At 37.7% G+C, this 22,829-nt stretch overlaps 2 protein-coding genes and 1 long non-coding RNA gene across 4 annotated transcripts; 1 reads left to right on the forward strand and 2 right to left on the reverse strand.

Annotated features, from left to right (window-relative positions):
* Nucleotides 1-3,072: 3,072 nt before the first annotated feature.
* chmp4ba (charged multivesicular body protein 4Ba) lies at nt 3,073-10,202 on the reverse strand. The gene is made up of 5 exons (XM_034696275.1): nt 9,876-10,202; nt 7,624-7,801; nt 7,106-7,220; nt 6,390-6,516; nt 3,073-4,312 (listed from the first exon to the last, which is right to left on the reverse strand). The coding sequence occupies exons 1-5, from the start codon at nt 10,057-10,059 to the stop codon at nt 4,248-4,250; spliced, it is 669 nt and encodes a 222-aa protein (XP_034552166.1). The 5' UTR covers nt 10,060-10,202; the 3' UTR covers nt 3,073-4,247.
* On the forward strand, nt 9,414-11,844 carry LOC117821777. The gene is made up of 3 exons (XR_004633056.1): nt 9,414-9,689; nt 9,770-9,837; nt 11,737-11,844. It is a non-coding gene; the product is annotated as an uncharacterized LOC117821777 (long non-coding RNA).
* Nucleotides 11,845-13,650: 1,806 nt separating this feature from the next.
* On the reverse strand, nt 13,651-21,660 carry LOC117821425 (vesicle-associated membrane protein-associated protein B/C-like). 2 transcript variants are annotated; one of them, XM_034695677.1, is made up of 6 exons: nt 21,292-21,660; nt 18,681-18,833; nt 18,250-18,353; nt 17,872-17,952; nt 17,285-17,416; nt 13,651-15,784 (listed from the first exon to the last, which is right to left on the reverse strand). In XM_034695677.1, the coding sequence occupies exons 1-6, from the start codon at nt 21,347-21,349 to the stop codon at nt 15,614-15,616; spliced, it is 699 nt and encodes a 232-aa protein (XP_034551568.1). In that variant the 5' UTR covers nt 21,350-21,660; the 3' UTR covers nt 13,651-15,613. The 2 variants fall into 2 exon arrangements, with proteins under 2 accessions (XP_034551568.1, XP_034551566.1); XM_034695675.1 differs by having other exon boundaries at nt 17,285-17,467.
* Between the last annotated feature and the right edge of the window lie 1,169 nt (nt 21,661-22,829).

Here is a 22,829-nt window from a genome sequence, read left to right on the forward strand (position 1 = left end):
ATATTGGTTTGGAGACATCTAGTGACGAAAAAAGAAGAAGCTCTTGGCAATCCTTCTGCTGTACTTAATACTGTATAACTCTACCATGTATGAATGAATCCCTAGCCAACCAGCAATTTAATTTCTCATTAATTTGATCAATAACAGAATGAAAATGGGAATTTATTACCTTTTTTTTTTATCTTTAGAGGATGTTTGGGGGGGCTTTCTTTTTTGCATTTTTGCCTTTATTGATAGGTCAGCTGAGGAGAGACAGGAAATCCAGGGAGTATATTGGCAGAGGACATGCAGCAAGTCCTGACTGGGAGTTGAAGTAGCAACCCTTGCAACAAGGACTATCTCCTCTGTGCATGGGGAGTATGCTTAAACTGAGGGATATTAATGCCTAGATCAGTCACAGAGTCCTTCACAGGATTCCACAGATTTCAGTATGATCTACATTATTCAAGTGAAGAATTTCATTTTTCCCCACACACATCAGATAACTTAGAAATAGCAGAAAGGACCACAGGAATTTCATCAGTAAAAATATTGCTTTGTCATCTGCTACTTGGGATTTTTTGAGTTCTCTACCAAAATACCTGTGAACCAAATTTACAACATTAAATAGCTCAAGACTTGAGCAACAAGCAAGAATAAGGAGGACAAAGCCACATACCTGGATGTGTCGTATAAGAGTTTGACCAAACTATGATTTTGTAGTGTTTTCACTGCACTGATAAACACATTTCCAAAGATAAAGAAAGACAGGGTGTCAAAAATGAGTTTATGACCGGCTGTAGAAAACGCCTTCTGAAGGTCCAGGAATGGAATTATGCGGTCATCAAATTCCAGCATGAAACCACTTTGGGATTCATGAATGATATCATTTAACTATTTTTTGAGATGTTTGGGTAGAAGAGAAGGAAGTATTTCTAATAATTGTTCAGTAGTGTAATACCTCACTAGTTATTGATGATAAAAATAACCTCATGCAGTTTTGGAACATTGAGGATATCTGAAAAAACTCTGCCCAGTGATCTACTGATTTTGAGACTCTCAACACCTTAGTCCTTCTTCAATAGCCAATTCATCACATTCTTCAATTCTTAATTCTACAACTATCATATTTACCAAGCATCGGACCTGGGGGGAAAGGGCTTTCTCTGTCGCTGCCCCCACCCTCTGGAACTCTCTCCCCCAACACCTCAAACTCTCTCCCTCACTCACCAAATTCAAATTCGGGCTCAAAACCCACCTATTTAGAAAGGCTTTAACCTTTAATTGATTTATTTTGTTTGTTTGTTTGTTTGTTTTTTTTTGTTTTTTTGCTTTGCTTTCCTTTGCTTATCCATTGTATAATTTGTCAAGTGTCTTAGAAAAACTTTTAAAGAGATTTGATAAATAAAATGTATTATTATTATTATTATTAATAATAATAATAATAATAATAATAATAATAATAATAATAATAATAATAATAATAAAGGTTTGCATGTTATCCAAAACTCTATATTTCATTTGGATGATGAGTTTCTCTCTATAATTATTTTTTTCAAACCTTACTTTTTCCCCCTCCACCATCCACCATCCACCATCCATTTTAGTGTGGGGTGTATAAAAGCACCCTGGGGTCTTTCCTTGTAAAACTCATCTACAACCCAGATTCCAAGAAGTTGTGACAGTGTGAAATGTTGATATAACAGATTTGATGGTTTGCAAATCATTTAAACCCTACATTTTTGGAAAACAGTGCAGAAAACATAGAAATTGTTGAAATTGAAAAATTTTATTAAAACTTGTATTGTTGTTTGAAAAACTTGTTCATTTTCAATTTGATGCCAGCAACACACTTAAATAAAAGTAGGGACAGGGACAAGAAAACAATGGAAAAGTTGTTATGATTAGAAAAAAAAGAGAAGGAACATCTCCCAACAAAGTTAATTTTTAACAGGTTAGTAACATGATAAGCCTCTGTGAAAGTCTTTGTTTCTCAGCAAAAAATTGCAAAGAAGTAGGGATGTCATCAAGTACAGCACATAATATCATTAAGTGATTCAGACAATCTGGAGAAGTCTCTAAAAATCACTTCCAAAAACCATTGTCTCTGAACACAGTTAATTGTTGCATGCACAAATGCAGGTTAAAACTGTACCATGGGAAGAGAAAACAATATATAAACATAATTCCCAAACACCAGCAACTTCTCTGGTCCGAGAACAGAAGAGGTCAATGGGGTCTGATGAATCAAAATTTGACATTCTTTTTGGAAATCATGGACTCCGTTCACCGGAGGAGTCAGCATCAAAGTCAGCATCTGTGATGGTATAGGAATGCACAAGTGCCCATGGCATGGGAAGCTCACCCATATGGGAAGGCACCATCAATGCTGAACAACACACACAGGTTTTGGAGCATCATCTGCTGCCCTCCACACAATGTCTTTTTCAGGGAAAAACCTGCATATTTCAGCAAGACAATGCCAAACCACACTCTGCACACATAACAACATACCTCTGTGGAAAAACAGTTGGGGTGCTAAGCTGCCCTGCATGCAGTTTGACTTTTTCATTGAAAACATCATGAAAACAAAATATATAACAAAGGAGACCCTGAATTGTTGAGAAGCTTAAATCCTGTATCAGGCAAGAATGGGAAAAACTTTTTTTTAAACGCTAGAAACTGGTCTACTCAGTTCACAGACATTTACAGTGTTTTTCAACAGAAAAGATGATGCAACACAATGGGATCAAGTCCCCGTCTGACCTTTTTTGAAACACGTTGCCAGCATAAAAATTAGAATGAACATATATTTAAACAAAACAATACATTTTTACAGTTCCAACACTTTCAACTATTTTCAATTGTATATGGTTTTTAATGATTTGCAAACCATCAAATTCTATTTTTATTAACATTTTTCACAGCTTCCCATTGTTTTTGGAATCAGGGTTGTAGTTTTAAACTGAAAACTTGACTTGTTTGGGACATCCAGACTCACTGTATATACTATGTAGCAGCATTGTATCATGCAGTGTGAAACAAAGTTGGTGTTAAACACCGTCACTTGAGATACTGATATCACAAAAATGGCAAGAATTGAAATCTTTTAATGACCGCAAATAATACTGTCATTGGGATAAATAAAACATAGAAATGCGAACATGCTTGTCCACACATCCTTGCGTAATTTCTTTTTTTGCTATGTAAAAAATTTACATCATGCCTCTGAAAATGTAAGGACTTAAAACTCAAATGCTGATATAGCATCTAATCTTTTATAAACCTTCGAAATGCATTAAAGGTGAGACAGTACTTAACTAAACATTATACATTTTGAAAAAAACAAGACATTTATGAAGGACCAAAAGAGGCAGAGTAGGATGTAAGTGTTAAACATTTCTCTCACTAGCTGGGTGTTGTTACCTAGATTGTGAATCTCCACTGCTGCATGCTTCACACAACCTCAACAGAACCTCTCGGTGGTGGCAGAAACAGTATACAAAAAGAGACATTTGCAATATTTACACCAAATAACAGGAACATTGGAAGAAATGCCTTTAAGGGAGGGGGAAGTTGCTGAAATGTCAACATCTGGTAAAGAGGAGCAGGTAAACGGAAAGAGCACACAGCCTGAACAAAAATGGTTTGAGTTTCTGGCTTCTTCTTCTAACTCGTGATCAGCTGTGCTCCACTTTTCCAAAGGATTGTTATTGTTGTCAAGGATAAAACAAAACATCCAGCGAGTTCAACCCCATAAATGCTGGCCAATATGCGAGTCAGGAAGAGATCTGTGAAGAGTAAGCTCCAATAAAATCCCCCTGTTGCCAGTAATGTCAACAACGCCTCAATGCCCGTTAGACCCAAACGCCTGTATGCCACCACACTGCGTATTACATTATACTTCAATGCAAACTCTGTGGTCGTTGTCTTAGCCCTCCCAGAACAAGGACCACAAAGTGCTAGCATTTGTTTAAATCAGGGATAGATGTATGAGGTGAATTTGACAGGATGCAGTGATAGAACTTCAATATAAAAGCCCCTGATCAGCTTGTTTGCCGAGCACCCAGGAGGCTCTATTTTTGTGAAAGGTTGGGTAAAGAAAGACTACAGCATTTTGCTTTTTCATAGTGTTACATAAAGTTAAAGTCATTTCTCATTATACACACCAAAACACTCATAAAGAACTCCCCCACATTTCATTCTCTCCACAAGTTGAATCTTCTTCCTCCTTCTCTGATGCAGGTATGATAAGGAAGATGCTGTATTTACATGGCCTCCATAGCCCAGCGCTGCAGATCCTCCATGTCCTCCTCGTCTTCCTCTTTTTTGGCTTTAGGAGATAAATACAGAAAAACATTAATCAAGTGACATTTCTGAGTGGATATGGACTTAAACGTTTAAATGTTTGTTCAGTAGTGAGCAGCCTTTTACAGTGGCTTTCTTTATGCAGTTAAACTGTAATGACAGAATCCCCCCCCCCCCCCCCCCCCCCCCCCCCCCCCCCCCCCCCCCCCTAGACACAAAATGTACTGATGTATTATTGGCTGAGTAAAAGGAGGACAGAAGAGAAGAAGAACGGTGCCACAGAGCCATTAGTAATTTTTTTGGCAAAGACTTGAAGCCTTTACAAACAGTTGACTCCAGTAACTTCAAGTAACAAGTTACTACAGCAGTGGAAGTCCATGTAGAGTTATTCTATACACTTGTGTAAATCACAAAGAGGAAAGGGTCTGGCGTTGACTCGTTTACATCCTTAAAGGTAAAGTGTGTAGAAATTGAATTTTTTTGCAGTCAGATGGACTGAAACGCTCAAGAACAAGAAGCTACTATGTAGCTTAATCATAAGAATCATAAGAATGATCCTCCATTTGTAAAGTTTCAACCATCAAAAATGTCTATCAACAACCGCTCTCTTCTTCTTTGTGTTCCGATCTGGGCTTTTCACGTGGCCACTAACCAAATACAAAAAGGCACACGTTACTAGTTTGTCTTTTCTGTGCTGAGGTAGAAACATGGCAGTGCAGGATGGAGGCCTCCATGAAAGGACCCGCTCCTTATGGAGATACAAAAGTCTCATTCTGGAATAACAACAGTTTTTATACTTAAGTGGTTATTAGGGTTGCAAAGGGCTGGAACATATACAGTAAATTTCCAGAAAGTTTTGCTAAATTTCCATGGGAAGTTAAGCTGGGGAATTTTGGAAATATTCCAAATTGAAAACCGTCCATGGGAATTAACTGGGAGTTGAGGGTAATTTAACAGAAAAGTATCATATCCAAGCATAAATATTTGTTTTGTTATAAGCAGACATCCATCCAACATGATATAATTAAAACAGATTTGTTTGTAAGTAGAACTTTATCAAGTGTTAAATATTTTATTGAACAATCAATTCTTTCATTGAAGAACAACAACATGAATGTTGAATTAAATATTACTCATCATCCTGACCCACAGGCTCAAAATGTGTGGCTTCAATAGTACTGTGCTCTGGGCTCTAAAGTGTGGTCCAGGATTCTAGAAATCATCTGTGCATGTGACGGAGGAATGCACAGTGCATGTAGGGGGCGTGGTCTCAATAGCCCTGCAGTAAGCAGTGTACTATGTGCATGTGATTCAGGAATAGCATATATATTTAACTGTACTTGCATGAAATCTGGTTGTGTTAGTCAGGATTATGCTAAAATATCTTTTCCCCAACTATATTTAAGTTCCCTATTAAAAGCAAACCTTCAATTTAGTGAAATCCTGGTTTATTCCTGTTAATTCCCATAAATTCCTGTTAATTCCCATGGAAAGTTTCCAACAGAAAGTTTGCAACCCTAGTGGTTATACACTAACTTAAACAAACTTAGAATATCATATTCTATTTCTATCAAGTCAGTTCTGCTAAATGATGTCAATCACACACTGCACCTTTAAAAAAAAGTGATGATGTTTTTTAAAAATATAAATATGCTGGTCTACCTGTTTCCTCTTCATATTTCCTTCATTTTGTTTTTGTAAAATTAATTAAATAGGTTATTTAATTAAATAACTTTTTGCGTTTGTTCCTTCAGTTCTATACTGGTGCATCCCTAGTCAGGACAAATCATAAGGCAACAACGAACAGCACATAAGCATAAAGACCATATACAAGGGGAAACAGGTTGCCTGGCTTAATTCCTTCTACCGACCAGCATCTCTTATGAAAACATATATTTTCTTAGTTCACTCTGTACAAATGCATTTTCACTTCCTGCAGTCTCCACTGGTTACCTGACATCTACAGACAGTGAAGAGCATGAATAAATACACGTTACCGTTAATTATACCCGGGACCTTTAAATAAAAGAAAACATAACTGTACAACAAACAGGCTGATCAAGTCATAGAGTTCTTGTTTTAATTATTCAAACAGTCCTCACCAGGTCTGGAAGGTAATGAAGTTGAAGGCACATTGGGAAGGGGGACGTTCTCTGGTCCCCCAATCTCCAGCAGGTTTTTATCCAGCTCTTCCTGTTCCAGCTCATCCAACTCTGCTAGAAGCTCATCCTGGAAAAGTCAGCAAACAACACCAACATGAGGGTTAACATGAACTGGTTCTTCTTGTACCAAAACAACAAAGACATTGATTCTACCAAAATAATCAAATTTACCAAAATAAGTGGTTTATACATAAAATATTTTGTATTGTAGAATACAGTGATTGTGTAAACCAATCAGGATGCCCACCTGCAGTTTAAAGTACCTTGAACACTAGATATGTGGTATGAAAGTTCCAGTCTACAACATGTTTTGCTAAGAGTAAGCCTCAGTTCATGGAGAATTTTAGAAAGAGCAATTTCATTCCCTTTAACACATTAACATAACTGATTACCCAACAACTTACACCTGGATACATTAACAGTGTTGACATGTGTCTAAAAAGAATTCATAAATAAGACAGCCACAATGCCAGAATGCTGACTAAGAAAGCTTGGAGGTTAGATGACTCTGCGTAGGCTGCTGAATAACAAAAGTTACCCCCAGTAATAGGCAAGCTTATTACATAATTACACATACATATAAATCATTGCTTTAAAAATGTTCCCAGAAATAACTTCACCAACCTATAAATCAAACATTTTAAAAAGTTACCCACCTCGTCAAATTCTTCTCCAAAGCCAACAGGTTTGGAGATGGCATCAGAGATTTCCTGGGCAAGCTCCTGCTGCTCTGTTATGTCCTGCATCAGGTCGTCCACCTTGTCAATGTCCCTGATCAAGCAGATTTACTTGTGAGTGAAACAGATACCACAAATGTAACTCATACACAAGACTTATTTACCTAAACACAGAAACTAAGGCATGCAGAAATCCCTCCACATTTTTAACAACCTATGTTGTGCATTCATTAAATTAATTAACCTTTTAAGTAAGTCATTTGATGCAAATAACATCTGAAACAGGTGAGTTTTGTCAAAAGATGTGAGATAAATATTCTGTATTTCATGACTACAGCATATTCCTGCTTTCCATTGATTCAGTTTAGACTATCTCTGAAACTGCAGCCAGGCAACCAAGATAATATAGAACCTTGATGTAATGTTTTTATAGTTCCTGCTTCAGTCAAATCAATAGATCAAATTGTAAAGAACAAAGTCAGTGCGTCATTTTTTACATGTTTTCATGGGCAGATTTCATAGCCTTTGCAGCAAAGCCCATGTTCTTGAGCACTTCAGTGTTTGTGTTGGCATTCTCCAGAGCTTCTCTCTGGAACTCGATGGTCGACAGCGTGCCGTCGATCTGGGCAAGCTGTTTCTCATATCGCTTCTTTCTTTTTAAAGCTTGCAGAGCCGCTGAGGAGAGGCGGAAAAATAAAAAGAGTCAGGATGGATGAATTGTAGCCAAAAATAAACAGGTGTGTAAAAGTGTGATGCAATTAAAGTGTTAGTCATGGAAAGTGTACTATCCAGAAAGGACAGTCAATAAGAAGATGAATAACAATATGTCTTCAAACAATTGTCTGACATTCAATATTTAAAAACAGAGCTATTTATCATCCCAGGTGATTTATATCATGCTGTGTTGTGTTAAAAAATTGATATTTGATTGCTGCAATCATTCTTAGTTTTATAGTATTACCTGATACATTACCTCACATGCAGCTGTAAACCTGCTTGAGGTCTGTCAGTATCTCTCTGATCAAGGTGTAAACACCAGTGGTGGACAGTAACAGAGTAAATTTACTTGAGTACAGTACTTAAGTACATTTTTGAGTATCTGTACTTTACTTGAGTATTATTTTTTGGGGGAACTTATTACTTTTACTCCACTACATTCAGAAGACAATTATTGTACTTTTTACTCCACTACATTTCTATCAATGCTCTAGTTACTCACTGCTTTAGCTTTGAAGTCAGCTCATGAATTTCCTTCTCTTTTCTGAAATCTGATCCCTAGGACAGTAAAATGTGTTTGTGTAGTTCTGTTTGTCTCAGTGGTTTAGCCGTATCTGTATATCGTGCGTCTCCACGGTTGAAGGTGGAGCACACATAGCATCACTCAGATCAGGCAGTTCATTTAGAGGTGGTAATGATGGCTATAATTCTCCACATGAGCACCCATGGTCATATCTTCAGCCCGTGTAAGAGTTTTTTGAAATGAAGAATGATACGTATCGTTTGAAATGTTCTTCCGTTCTCTTTTAAAAAAAAAAAATATTATTCTTATTATTATTATTTTTTGTCGATGTTGTAGATCTTTTTCTTTGTACTTTTTCTTTAGATTGTTTCTGCATTAGGTATCAAATCCTATACTCATGGATGAGTTAAAAATGAATTGTTTATTTACAGAAGGTAGTCTTATACATATTATAAGCAAACTAATCCATGCTAATGCTGACATGCTGTTACATCTTTGTTTTGTCTTGTTCTCTTTTGTGCGTATGTATGAGTTTGGTCGCTCTGCATTATATATTGAAAATTATTAAATAAAAAGTATTTAAAAAAAAAAAGTTCTGTTTCCCACTCTGCCCAAACATACAAACATTCACAGTCCAACCTGAGAAAGCGTGTTGAGCTACGTAACATTTGTTTCATTCCAGGTGAACATTTCAAACTAAGTTGTCTGTGCTTGGAGTAACTTATTTGCTGTTTTTATTCCATGGTATAGTTTTTAGGGATTTCAAGTAATTGTTTCTAAATAAACATGATGTAACAGAATGTACTCCTATGTATTCTTGACTGCACTAATGCTCTGTGAAAATACATTTTTCTGAGATATTTTAAAAAGTACTTTGAATACTTATGTATTTTTAAAAGGTAGTACTCCAGTACTTTAACTCAAGTAATAATCTGACAGAGCAACTTTCACTTGTATTGGAGTAATATTTGACCTGGAGTATCTATACTTTGACTCCAGTAATGAAGCTGTGTACTTTGTCCACCACTGATCTCTCCTAGCCTCTGATCAAGGTGTAAACACGCCCACCTTTCGGACAGAGACACCACATCGTTGTACTCTTGTCCTTACGCTCAGACAGTATGTCTAATACGAGTCTCTTTATCAATCTATCGGTCGCCAAATCTCTCACCACACCTTTCAAAAAGTCTTTTCATTTTAAAGCGATCAGTGTTAGATCAGAAGAAAATGTAATCACTAGAACATATGTGACAAGACCAGGCCTTCATTTCATGTAAAACATCAACTAAATTACATAACCAATCACTTCATCTTGGACACCAGGTATATACATTAGAAGTAGCTTATCTTTGGTGTTAACAGTGATAAGGATCCTGATTTAAGCTGCCTGCATTTATTGACAGCTCGTAGAAGTTAGCCAACCATGCTAACGTGTAGCTGCCTGTCGTTGAGAGGACGACTAAACGACCAGGTATGTGTTCATTACGACGCCCTGTCATGGTAACTCACCTCTTTTGTTTTTCGTGCCGTTTTTCTTGGCAATCTGCAGTTCCTGCTCGATCTTTTTCTCTAGGAATTCCTGTTTCTTCGTTAGCATCTCCTCCGTCTCTCGGAGTTTCTGGATCGCCTCCTGTGGGCTCGGTCCTTTTCCTCCTTTCCCTCCTCCTCCTAAAAATCTACCGATAAACGACATATCTCAAGCTAATTAAATAATAAAAAAAATATGCGACAAAGCCGAGGAAATCACGTATTGCTCCCTCGCTGCGAGGCTACACTGACACTTAGCTCAGGAGTGGAACCTGGAGCGATTGTTGATATTTTTTTACTTCCTGGATAAGGCCAGATGACGTCATGTAACTGATTAAGGGAGGTCGCTGATTGGTGGATCTGTCTCCATCTCATGGATACATGGAGCAATAAAAACTTCTCTCTCACTCTCTCTTTGGATATGTGCAGGGGCGTCGCCAGGAATTCTGCGGCCCCTGAAAAGATATCTCAGTGGGCCCCATCACCACAGCCAACCCTACAAATATAACATTGCTGCTATAATACTGGTTTATTTGCATTAAACAAAAATATATGCTTAAAACTATCCTGATTAAAGCTGGGGTTGGTAGTCAGATTTAGATACACTTTTTGTTATACTGGTTAAAATGATCTTTATGTCCCGATGGCGAGCAATAAATAATGCGTTCTTAAAAAAAGAGCGAAAAAAGCCTCTATCTACAGCCGTAGTAAACCTGGGAAAACCCCAACCAATCCCCGTCATTAGGGTCCATTTTATGAAACCGATCAAATCCCGTCTTGCCGTTCTGCCCGCCTCCTGCGCATATATTTCCCTGGCGTGCACTCCCCGTCCCCTGCCTCTGCTTTTATTTACTGCCCCTCTCGCGCGACCTCGGGCCTGTCCCCTCTGACCCGATGAGGTGCTTTGCTCAGGACTGTAGTCCAATTAGAGTCTAAAAAGTTCTCACCACGGGGGCTCTGACAAGCAAAATAATTAATGACATTTTGTAAGTCCTACAGATATATGTATTATATCTTTTCTCCTGATATCGTGTCACCAGTACAACTGGATTATGCTAGCATGACAGTTGTGAGTACTAACAGCAGCCATGTTTGTTTGTGTTTTTAACTTTCACTATGATAATGTTTTGGTGTTTTCTTACCGCTGAGTGAGACATGAGTTGACGTAGTGCAAAACACAAACGGCTGCGCTGTGCTGAGGGCCGGTTTTGAATCAGTATCGATCATATGGTCGCGAATCAGTGGCGCTTGTGCATGTGAGCGGGGGCGTCGTTTTGGAGGAGCTCCGAGGGGACGGGGGGAGGGGTGAGATGGAGTCCTGAGGAAATTCTACATTCAAATTCATGCTAGTTTTCTGTGACTACCAACCCCAGCTTTAAGCAAAAATATATGCTCAAAACTATCCTGGTTAACTGACTCAAATCTAAGCTACATATCAATGCACATTTTTTTTTACAATTTCTCCAAATGTAACTGCACAATATTGACCTTCAGTCTGTCCATCTCTTTAAAAAAATTTATTTGAAGCCAAGTGAATTGTTGAATAACAACAAGCGGGCATTATTTGGTATAATCTTACCTCAGGAAGTCAAATTAAACTCTAAAAGCCTACAGTTTACTTTCAATCAGATTCAGCCACACTAGATGCTATGGAAATATGACAATTCCCCACTTTAGGCATGAGACGCGTATCTCACGGAGCCTATTCTTAAACTGTGTAGTTGTGCCCCCCTTTCTTTTGAAAGAAAGCTGTTAAAATCTGTTTTCCCTCAGCTTGCTTTCTTTCTTTCACCTTTTTCTCTTTTCTTTTTGATCCCCAACTTGGCTTTTGGGGGGGAGATAGGTGCTGCAGCATCACTCTCTCTTCACTTGACTGACCGCTGACAGATCAATCCAGTCGACAGGAACGGGACGGACTAAACCATTCCGTGCAATCGGAAGGAGGTACTGCTTTGAGAGAGACTCCCCTTTTTTCCAGAAAGGAATCCTGGATGTTTGTTTATTTATTCAGACAGTTTTAGTTATCTTATTGCAGTTATAACAAAACAAAATAAAACTGTAGTAGAAAACACATTTTATTTCAGGCCCATTAAAGGCCTCCCTCCTCACTTGGGCCCTAGGTAGTCAGTCCCACTTTTCCACACACTACAACGCCCCTGTATATGTATATTGTTGATATATATTTTCAACAGTATTATTAGACTGCACTTTACTATATTATATTATATAAACATATAAAAAAAATATATGTATATATACACTACCAGTCAAAAGTTTGGACACACCTTCTCATTCAATGGTTTTTATTTATTTTAATTATTTTCAACATTGTAGTTTAATACTGAAGACATAAAAACTATGAAATAATCTGGTTTTGTCATAATCTGGATTACAACAGTAGTCAAATAGGGCTATCCATTGTGTACTAACCCTACCTCTGAACAACACAACTGATGGTCTCAAACACATTAAGAAGGCAAGTCATTCTACAAATGAACTCTTGACAAGGCTCATGTTCATTAGAAACCATTCCAGGAGACCACTTCATGAAGCAGACTGAGAGAATACCAAGAGTGTGCAAAGCTGTCATGAAGGAAAAAGGGGGAAACTTTACAGAATCTAAAATATAAAACATATTCTGGTTTGTTTGACACTTTTTTGTTAATTAAATAATTCCATATATGTTCTTTCATAGTTTTGATGTATTTGTTATTAATGTACAGTGTTTCAAATAATTAAAATAAATACAAACCCTTGAATAAGAAGGTGTTTCCAAACTTTTGACTGGTACTGTATATCTTTTAAACAGTATCATTAGACTAAACATTTGCAGGATTTTTTCTCAACTATAAATCTATCGTTAATTAAAACAATGACTTTTAACTGTTTAGCCATACTTCTTCATGAGCACACATTGTAATGCGAAGGGAGGCTCAGATATCTCCTCCATTATATTGATCAACTGATACATATTTTTTAATCTTATCTGTGCTGTGAGATGTCTTGTGAACAGGGTATTTCACAAAGTAGTAAATAAAGGAAACATCAACAAATCTTAACGTGTGTTCTGTAAAAACTTGACACATCTAAGGTAAAAATACAATGGAAATGAATTGTTTTAGTAAAAAGAGACATCACGTGTCCAATTATTAAACTTTTAAGGTAATCAAGATTAGTACAATTATTATGGGATTGGTGTTAATACACAAATCAGCCTCATGAGAATTTAAAGGGGCACTGCAGTATTTTAGAATAGAACTCAAAAATCAAGTTAGAAACCTCTGAGGGTAAATGAAGAGGAGTCGATGCAGCAAATGGAATTACACCTTGACTTTCCCACCATACGATTGGCGTACAGACTCACTCACAGGATCCATCAGCTCAAGAGAATTTTCTTCACAGCCTCCTCACATGTAAAGTAGCCATAACACTGAAACCAATCCCTAAAGGTTTGTAATTGAAGATTTGCCTGAAAACGATATGAAATGAGCTCCATATAGAGCCACAAAAGTCACTGTACATTTTACCAGACTAAAAAAAATTCTTGTGGAGAGTTGACTGTTTTTTTTTTTCCATTTTCTTTTTTCAAGTGAACTGCCTGAATGAAGTTATTCGCTAAGCAACTCTGAATCTCAGACTTTTGTATTTTACCATCAAACCACTCTAGCAGCCACATTCACACTTGTCTGTTTTCAAAGACTGCATTCTTGATTAAACAAGGAAAGAAAGAGTAAAGTTTTAAAAGAGAAGACAGTAGGGGGTTTATGTATTTTAATCAGTATGATGCTACATGATTCATTGTGGCTGTTTTTCTTCCTTTAATACAGTATATGTTAATAACTTTGCCAGTTATCTTTTTAAGTCTTTTTATTATGTACATACAAAAGAGTATCCAATTACTGTGTGATTACATTGTTGTGTGACTGTAGCTTTGCATTTGTGGTCTGAAGGGCTGATGCCTTATTTTTCTCTAATGTAGTGCGTATTCACAGGTCAGTCTTCATTCCAGCCGCCCAAATTCCCACCTCTGTGCTCCCCGAGTTCCCTCAGGCACCAAAAAAAGGAGTTCTTTCCCTTTTTTTTTTTTTAGCAATCTGCCTTGATGGTCATGTGATAGCAAAGACAATACAGCTGTGTTTTCTTAGTTATCCCACGACCATGAGAGCCCATCAAGTGACAAAAGAAAAGAGAAAGAAAAGGAAATAATCAAACACAAACTAATAAACCTGACTCAAAATGGTCCCTTATGAGAAGAGAGTATTTTTTTTGATCCACCAATAAACTGCAACAGTTAAGAAAAAAAAAAAAAAGGTAATTTCATGCAGACTGCTGATTGGAAATTTGAATATAGTGCATTTGAATATTAAAACAACAGAAGCTTTGTGGGTACATGGTAATATAAGAGAACAAGCAAACTGCTTTAATACACTTGAGGATACAGATACATTACTCCATGGCATGAAGAAATTATAGGTGGCCAAAACTTCTGTTTCATACTTATCTAAAATGTTGGAACTGTCCAGGTCAATTTTTGAATGAGAAATTCTGTTTTAAGTTGGGACATTTTTTAATCAGTGCCTGTCTTATCCTGAGAAAGTAATAATCACGCAAACAGTTAAGAGTCAATTATGATAGTCTGATGGTTTCTGGTAAATTTGTATTCTTATGTTATTATACCTCTATGCTGCATTAATTATTTTGTATAATCTGTGTCCAACGAATTAAAAAAAAAAATGTACTGATATATTAAATTACTACTATTTCTTGTTCTGGTCAATGACTGAACTGTTTAAAATATTTAATGCAACTTCATCAAATGCCCCAAATATACTTTACAGAAAATCAGATGACAGGTTTGTTTTCAAAGCACCCCTCTTCCCAAGTCCAAAAACAGCTTGCGATTTCACCATTTGTGGTCTCTTAGCATACAAACATCCACACACAGTCACATTAGTCTCCCTACAGGAGGCTGTGAGACAGACAGTCGCTCTCTCTTTCTCTCCCTCTCTCACTCACACGCACACACACACACACACATACACACAGCTTCTACTGGCACAACATAGAAGACGTTACGAAGAGTTTGAGTCCAAAGAAAAAGAAATAATAATAATAATAATAATAATAATAATAATAATAATAATAATAATAATAATAATAATTGGGGCTTGAAAACATTTCAAAAAGTTTTTCTCTAATCACTTGTGTTTACCTCTTCAGGCAATATATCAGTTCTAATGGATGTGAGGTTATCAGAGGAAAAGTGTTAGAACTTTCTTATTGACAATGTGTGTGAGGAACTTTGAAAACTTAAGAATCAATGAACAATCAATGAAAGACATACAGCCAGCGTGAAGCTACTTCTACACACCACTAACTGTTACATGTGCAAGTTGCGGAAGATCATTGAGGAAGGAGGGATGGACGGAGAGAACGGATCAAAGGGGGTGATTTTTAGAAAGAATAAAAAAACTCAAAAAAGGCAAGACCTGTGACAAAAACACTTGCACTGATGGTTATCTTGGAATTGCCATCTTTCCTTTTCTTTTTACACAAATTATTTTCCATTCAGACAAACCATCTTGATATTGCCTTACATGTTAATAAAGAGAAATCAAAATAAAACCAGAAGACTTCCCCGTTGCTGTCATGGACACTTGTCCTTTGGAGCAGGCCATCCGTCCGTCCATCCATCTATTACTGTGCTCTCGTCTGTGTCTCTACAGGGCCAACTTGCCAACAATGACTCCAATGACAAAAAAGAGCACGCAGAGCGCCAGGAGGCGGGTGCTTAGACCTTCGTCCCTCATGGATGAGGTTACCATGGTGGAGGAGGAAGAGTGAGGGGCGGCCATTGAGGTCACCTTTCTCTTCCGCAGTCCGTCATCCTCCTGTGATGAAGACAAAGGAGTCAGAAATGAAATCAATAAAACAGTTATTACAGTATTTGCAAACTATTAAGAACTGAGAAGTTTACTTGTTAAATGTTAAATATTCATCCATCCATGCACAAATATCTACCATCAACTTTTCACATCATTCAAAAGAGGACTACCACAGGAGACAGTCTTTTGAATGTATCCTGCCAATAATATGATGCAAAACCTCGGAAACCCTGCTGGTAAAAATGTAGTTTCTACAGTTTCTAGATCACAACTCTTTTACTTTTAAAAGACAATGATACCATTATCTACTTGTGCATCCCAAGTCAGGAATGTGCTCTCTTGTGGTATTTTGTAAAGCCCCAGGACACTCATGGCTGTGCAGTTTTATTGAATATAGATAAGGTATCCTCTTTTACAGTTAACCCATTGCAGTATTTGTCAGACATTAGACACAAGATCTAAGGATACAGCTCTACCTTAAGCTGCAAGTTAAAGTCCAATAAACTCCCTCAAACCCTAACCCAGTCAGCCGAAATGTTTCCCTGATCTAATCTAGAATTGTCCTGCCAGGCTCCTTGTAAACCTTCTGTGTAAAAAGTGTTGACGAGTTGATATAAGATTGTGGTAAAAATATTCCCCCCTTACAATTGGGCGAGGGTTATGACGTTTCCATCATGCAACCAATACAGATACGTAAGAGGGAGAGTAAAAACATTCAAGTTTAAGATTTGAAGATTTCTGCACATTCACCCATTTGCACGTGGCATTGATATCATTGAAAGAGCTGTTATCATAGCTAGGGATGGGCATTTCACACCAAAATACTATACGATAATCACTGGCATCTATTTGGCGATTATTCTTAAATTGAGAGGGACAAGGTGCTGCTGGTAGCAGACGCTGCTAGTTTCTGTCTCGACCTTTATGTCAGTGTTTCTGTGCCGCAGCAGCATGCCGTGAATGTTTACATTTTACAGCCATGCTCAGTCTCTGTAATTATCTCAGTTTTCTAATTTCATGCGACTACATATGTATTTCCAGCAACTGTTGCTAATGATTTTGACTTCTTTTGCTATTTAATGCAGTTAGTATTCTTCTTCTTCTGTTATTTAATGCGGTTGGAAAACAGCTTTAAGACGCTCTATAGTCACCGTCTGGTGAGAATACCGTACTGTAACCAGGCACCGGTGAAAATAATGAAAATAGTGCTTTCAAAATTAGATAATATTCACATTAACTCTTCGTTTTTTTGAATTAGTTAAAAAATATTCAAGCATTCAAATATCATGTCCCATCCCTAATCATAGCGGAGATCTGTGTGGTTTTGTCTGCAATAATGTGGTAAACATTAAACTGTGACTTCACAGAGTGCATACAGTATGTGAAAGAGTTTTAATTTTGCCTGTGTGTTCTGCCTTCCTTTATCTAATGATAGGGAAGAGAAAAAAGAAGAAAAAAAATAGAGTCATGTGAGTGATCATGTTTTTTTGTTTTTTAACAACTCACCCTGATCTGTTTGTTTTCCTCCCGTAGCCTCTGGACTTCCATCTGCAGCCGCTTGCACTCCTCCATGATCTTCTTCACCTCTGCATCATCCAGGGAGGCGCTGGCAGACTTGGGCAGCACAGAGTGCTCAGTCTTAACAGAGGAGGCAGAGGGAGACACAGTTTGGTTGCTTACATTCTCATGCTGTGGAAAGAGAATGAGGGTGGAGGAAGGCAATGGGTTAAGAGCAGAGAGAGAGGAAGGGGGTGAGGACACGTGCAGAGACATGTTAAGGAGTGAGATGAATGTAGAAATAAATAAATCATGAATAAAGCATTTGATGGGTGGTACAGTGATGCGATACTCATGGGTGGGGCACTGAGATAATACGAAAAAAAAGAGGATGGGGAAAATAAATAACTCAAAGGGAACCATTAAATGTAATGTTATTGACAAGTACCTTTTCAATTACTGCATGTATCATTTGATGAGATAAAAAGTTCAGTTTGTAGATCTAGTGGGGGTGTGAGCTTTGACTTGTGTACATCAAGTACTAAATACAATCACAGAGGCACAATTATACCCATTACCCTACTGGGAAGACTTACAGTTTTGTCATTTTCTAGAGGCATCTCAAATGCACATCTCAACTTTGAATCCATCAGCTCTTCAGGCTTTGCCTCCTTCCACTGTGGACAAGAGAATCAACATGAATTTACAGATCACTTCAAAGGTTTCCCTTAAAATAAAACACTCTGCAGAAACAATCCATTGAAGAGTCACACTTTCAGGACTAGGGACACATATTACAAATGTTTGGTTTTAAGTCTGTGTTGGAGAAAAGTTCCTGTTCCACTGAGCAGACACACTTAATGTTTACCGTATGGTTGAACATAAGAACTCAGGATCAACAGTCACAAGGTTTAAAAAGATATGTAAATATAACATTTTGCTGAATAAAATGTTAAATATGCGCTTGTACTCACAACTCCCTCCATGTCAACCATGTCAAACGGGGCCAGCATGGACTGAACCATGAATTTGTGTTTACTCTTTTCATTTGGGTCGTAGTCAAAAGGCTGTAGCATAACTGTGGACAAAAAACAATTACAAAATAGAAAGGCAAACTTAGGATACAAATCATGTAAAAGAAAAAGCAAATACTTCCAAAACTGTCACAGTACTATGACTCCTAATATTACTACATAAGTGAGGTTGCTTTAAACACTACAGATTCATAATAGCAATAAAAAACGTGTTCTTATATGTTTTCCCTTCAGAAATCACCTTGCAGCTTGGCAGGGAGATGCTTAGCTATGCAGAAAACCAAACAATAACTGAATATTTGTTTCAGAATGATGGAAAAACTACGTCACTACTAATGTGATTTGTCTGATAAAAATATTTGTTTACGGACCAGAAACATTAATGAAGCCTCCAGCGTCAATGATGCCGCTGTTTGGGCGCACACAGTATCTGCGAGGTGCAGTTGTCTTGACTTTGAAACACACATTTCTATCTGTGGGGTTGGTGAGCTTCAGAGTGGCAGTGACAACATCTGTGAAGGGACCTGCAGGGGACACAGAGAAACGAGACAGTCTTGACTCAAGGGGTGTACACATTTGTGACACGTCTACTATATTGAGTAACAGTATTCTTTTTTGTTATTTGAAAGCATGGTTTGAGAAGGGTCAAAACTGCAGCAACACTTGTAGTATACATTATTCTTAGACCAACGTGTTTCAGCTTGTGGCCTTCATCAGGGTCATGCAGGGTCGGGCAAAATATTTAAAAAGATCTTTTGCAGTAAACATGTATCTGCAAAGAAAAATGTATGAAATATAAGTGCCAACAAAGGGCCTGTCTTTGACTTTGTACCTTAAACATTCAGAAACTGAAAACAGCTGTAAAAGCAGACTTTACTGTATTTTGCAATCCCTGCCCACTGACAAAAAACTATATGATGTACACAGCCTACTACGGACTAATCAGTCATCTTTATGACATAGGTACTGATGCATGCTGTAGCTTTTGCAGAATGTAGACAGTATCACTCTGATACGGTGGCCCTGAAGGACAAAACAAATTTATAAAAAATGGAAAGACTTCTACAAAGTTGGAGAAAAATTTACATTTTGGAAAACAAATTTACATTTAAGAAAACAAATTTACAAAATCAAAAAACACTTTTACAAGTGGTGAGACAATTTGCAAACGGCGGAACACTTTTACCATTCCTCAAACAAATTTTAATTTATTTTTAATGGAATGGGAATGTATCAAACACCGGAAGTGATCAGGGAGTGATCAAGTGAGGGGTCATTTAGTTTGTTATGATGGAGAGAAACCAAACGGAGCGACGTTTGGTACTGGTACTCTGTTTGGTACCGGGTCACTTTCGGTGTTTGGCACATTCCCTTTCCATTAAAAAATTAATGTAAATTTGTTTCAGGTATGGTAAAAGTGGTCTGTCATAGGTAAATTTGTCTCACCACTTGTAAATGTGCTTTTTTGATTTTGTAAATTTGTTTTCTTAAATGAAAATGTGTTTTGGTCAAGTGGCAACCTCCGGTCTAAAAAAATATGATTACAATGCGGAAGTGCTAAAATCTGCAGTTCATCAAGGATCCGCTTGAAGTTGGCTCAGGAAGTACTGGAAACCACATACACACCAATTCAAAAAAGCTGATCTTTACAGCAGAGATATACATGTTTACAGCCTGGTACAAAAGACGAGTGTAGTCTGGATAGTTCATTTCGCGATCGGCTCACACTGTAGGGGGGTGAATTTTTATGTCTAATGCAGCAATTTTGAAGATATTGAGATTACAAGTCTTCCAATGCGAGGCACAGCTGACTTGATTGACAGGGGGGAACACTGTAGCTGTTGGATAGGAGGCTCAAAGCCCACCTCTTTACGTCACATTCGCTCGACAGCAGCAATATGGCTGCTGCCAACCATTGGCCTCAAAACAGCTCTTCAGAAACAGATGGGTGACATTACGGATACTACATCCATATTTTATACAGTCTATGGTTTTGGCCTTGGTAAAAGTGTTTTGCTAATGTAATTTTGTTTTACAAAATGTAAAAATGTTTTCCAATATGTAAATGTGTCTCCAACTTTGTAAAAGTGTTTCATCATTTGTAAATTTGTTTTGTCCTTCAGGGCCACCGTACTCTGAGCATGCTTAGTGACTCCAAACAGACATCAAACTCTTCAGACAACTCAGCCTTGGTTTTAAAACGTGTTAAACAACCTAGCCCTGCGCCCTGCTCTGATGAGATGTTCTATGCATCACTGAGTGGGCGTTGCAATTTCTGGTTCATCTTTGCACATCAAAGCTCTGCAGTAATCCATCAACCCGGTACGAACTGATCGAACTGATCCCACTGTCCTATCTTTAGCAATATCACACCCAAAATGCAATTATTTCGGAATATACCAATATTCTTGGAAAGCCAGTTCAGTCTTGTTTCATTAAAAGTTCTAAATGTTAAAAGCTTCAGAGGAATTTGGGTTTCAAACTGCGAATAATCAGTAATCTCTCAATCGAATCTGCTAGCTTACAATATTGAGAAATAATCGTGCTAACAAGGATCAGAATTGACAACCTGTTCGTGGAAAATGCTAGAAGAGTCACTCCTCGGGAACATGCAGGTTTTAAGGAACATCAATGACAAACAGAAATAAGACAAGTATTTATCTAGTGAATACAAGTGTGTTAAAGTCTGAAAGGGAGAATAGAGAAACCGTAAATGAAGGAAATGGGACAGTGGGCCTGACGCTACAATGACAGCTAGCTTACCTTGGCTAGCTTAATGCTACCTAGCTAGTTAGCATAGTCACACATTGTAGTTTACCTGTCATCGTCACAATGTGTAACAAATATACACCTGTCCTGATGTTAGAGTATAAAACACACAAAATGACATCTGATAGGCGTGGAATAAAGAAGGAATCGACTCAGTGGTGATCATGAACAGCTCCTGGAGTCACCCGGCCCTGCCCTCAGCTTCAGCGTTACCTCTGAATTTCAGTTCGTGTTGAGGCTCTAGAACCAGGACTTGTTCTTGTCTTGCCATGTCCCAGGTCCCAGGGCGTCTTCCTGTCTTCGAAAACGACGATCACGTTATTCTCCCCTTAGGAAGCCCGGCGAGGTGATGGAGCAGGCTCTCAAAGGAACGACCCGGCCGTCCAAGGTTTCCTACAGGAGGGAAGTAGGGGGAGGATGAACACAAATACAGCAGCAGCTCTCTGACTGACAGGTTCTCTGAGTGACTGCCACCGACAGCTGCAGGAGGCTAATGTGCTACTGCTAACTATGATAGCAAAGAGGGAGAGGAAGAGGGAGGAAGAAGGAGGGCGACGTCATGTGAGGGGCGGGAGAGTGCGGGAGATCAAGTGTTCGACAAGGGAAGCGGACACCCCTCCTCATACGCAGCCAGTCAGACGTGTACGTGTATGTAACCTAATGCGTTCAAACATTAAAACCAAACACACACCTACCAGGAAATATAATCCAGAGAGATGCATGATAATGACATAGTAACAAGAAAACCGGTTAGTGTAACACATTACTTCTTAATCAATAATCACAACGTCATCAAATCAGGTGCGTGTCCAGAGATTTTTGACCGGGGTGGCCCGACTGAGGCTCTCACATAGGCAGGGGTGGCCAGTGCATTTACAAATAAACAACATTTACTCTTTCTGTCTTCACAATCTACTTTCATTAAAGTATTAAACAGGTGTTATATTCATTTTGACTTAAAAAAAAAAACAAACCATAACAAAGTGGCATAAATCTTCTAAGCTTAATTATTAAAAGACTTACAAAATATGTTTTTTCAAAGTTACATTTGTGGGCACTAATAAAGAAACCTACTGTCAGCCTTTTAACTCATCCCAAATTATATATTTTAACAGAAACCCCACCTCTGACAAGGCAAACAGCCAATCATAGTTTAAGATTTTGTGGTGGCCAACTGGATTTCAAGGGGTGCCAGTGCCCCCTATTATATCACATTATTATTGTTTATTACAACTTACAGTCATAGTATATACCAATATTTATTTATTTTATTGCTTAATCTGTCATTACCAACCATAATCACACCATGTCAACCTGTCACTCCTGAAACATTTTTAATACTGCCTGGAATTACTTCTATTTAATCAATTTGTAACATTTGTATTTAACTAAATTCCATTTGTAACACTGCATATGTCTAAATTGTATTCTATCTTTATTTATCTATTTTTATTTTTACTTATTGGAACTTTTTCATGATTGTACTTATGTCTGGGTTGCTGCAACAATTGAATTTCCCCCCGGGATCAATAAAGTTAATCTTTTCTTATATAGTTGCCTATAACTGTGCGAGAGGACTATAGTGTTTCGTTTAATTTTTTGCCAGACTGAAAAATTTCACATCAACAATATTCTAGTACCATACACTGTTGTATATTTAGCCTTCCTGTAATCCCTCTGGCACTATCTATTGGAGTAATATTTATTTTTCCCTTCTAAATTTCATACATACTGCTTGTCCTTACTGCTGA

Source organism: Notolabrus celidotus, chromosome 11, assembly GCF_009762535.1.
Source record: "Notolabrus celidotus isolate fNotCel1 chromosome 11, fNotCel1.pri, whole genome shotgun sequence".
In the NCBI taxonomy this organism is placed as follows: Eukaryota; Metazoa; Chordata; class Actinopteri; order Labriformes; family Labridae; genus Notolabrus; species Notolabrus celidotus.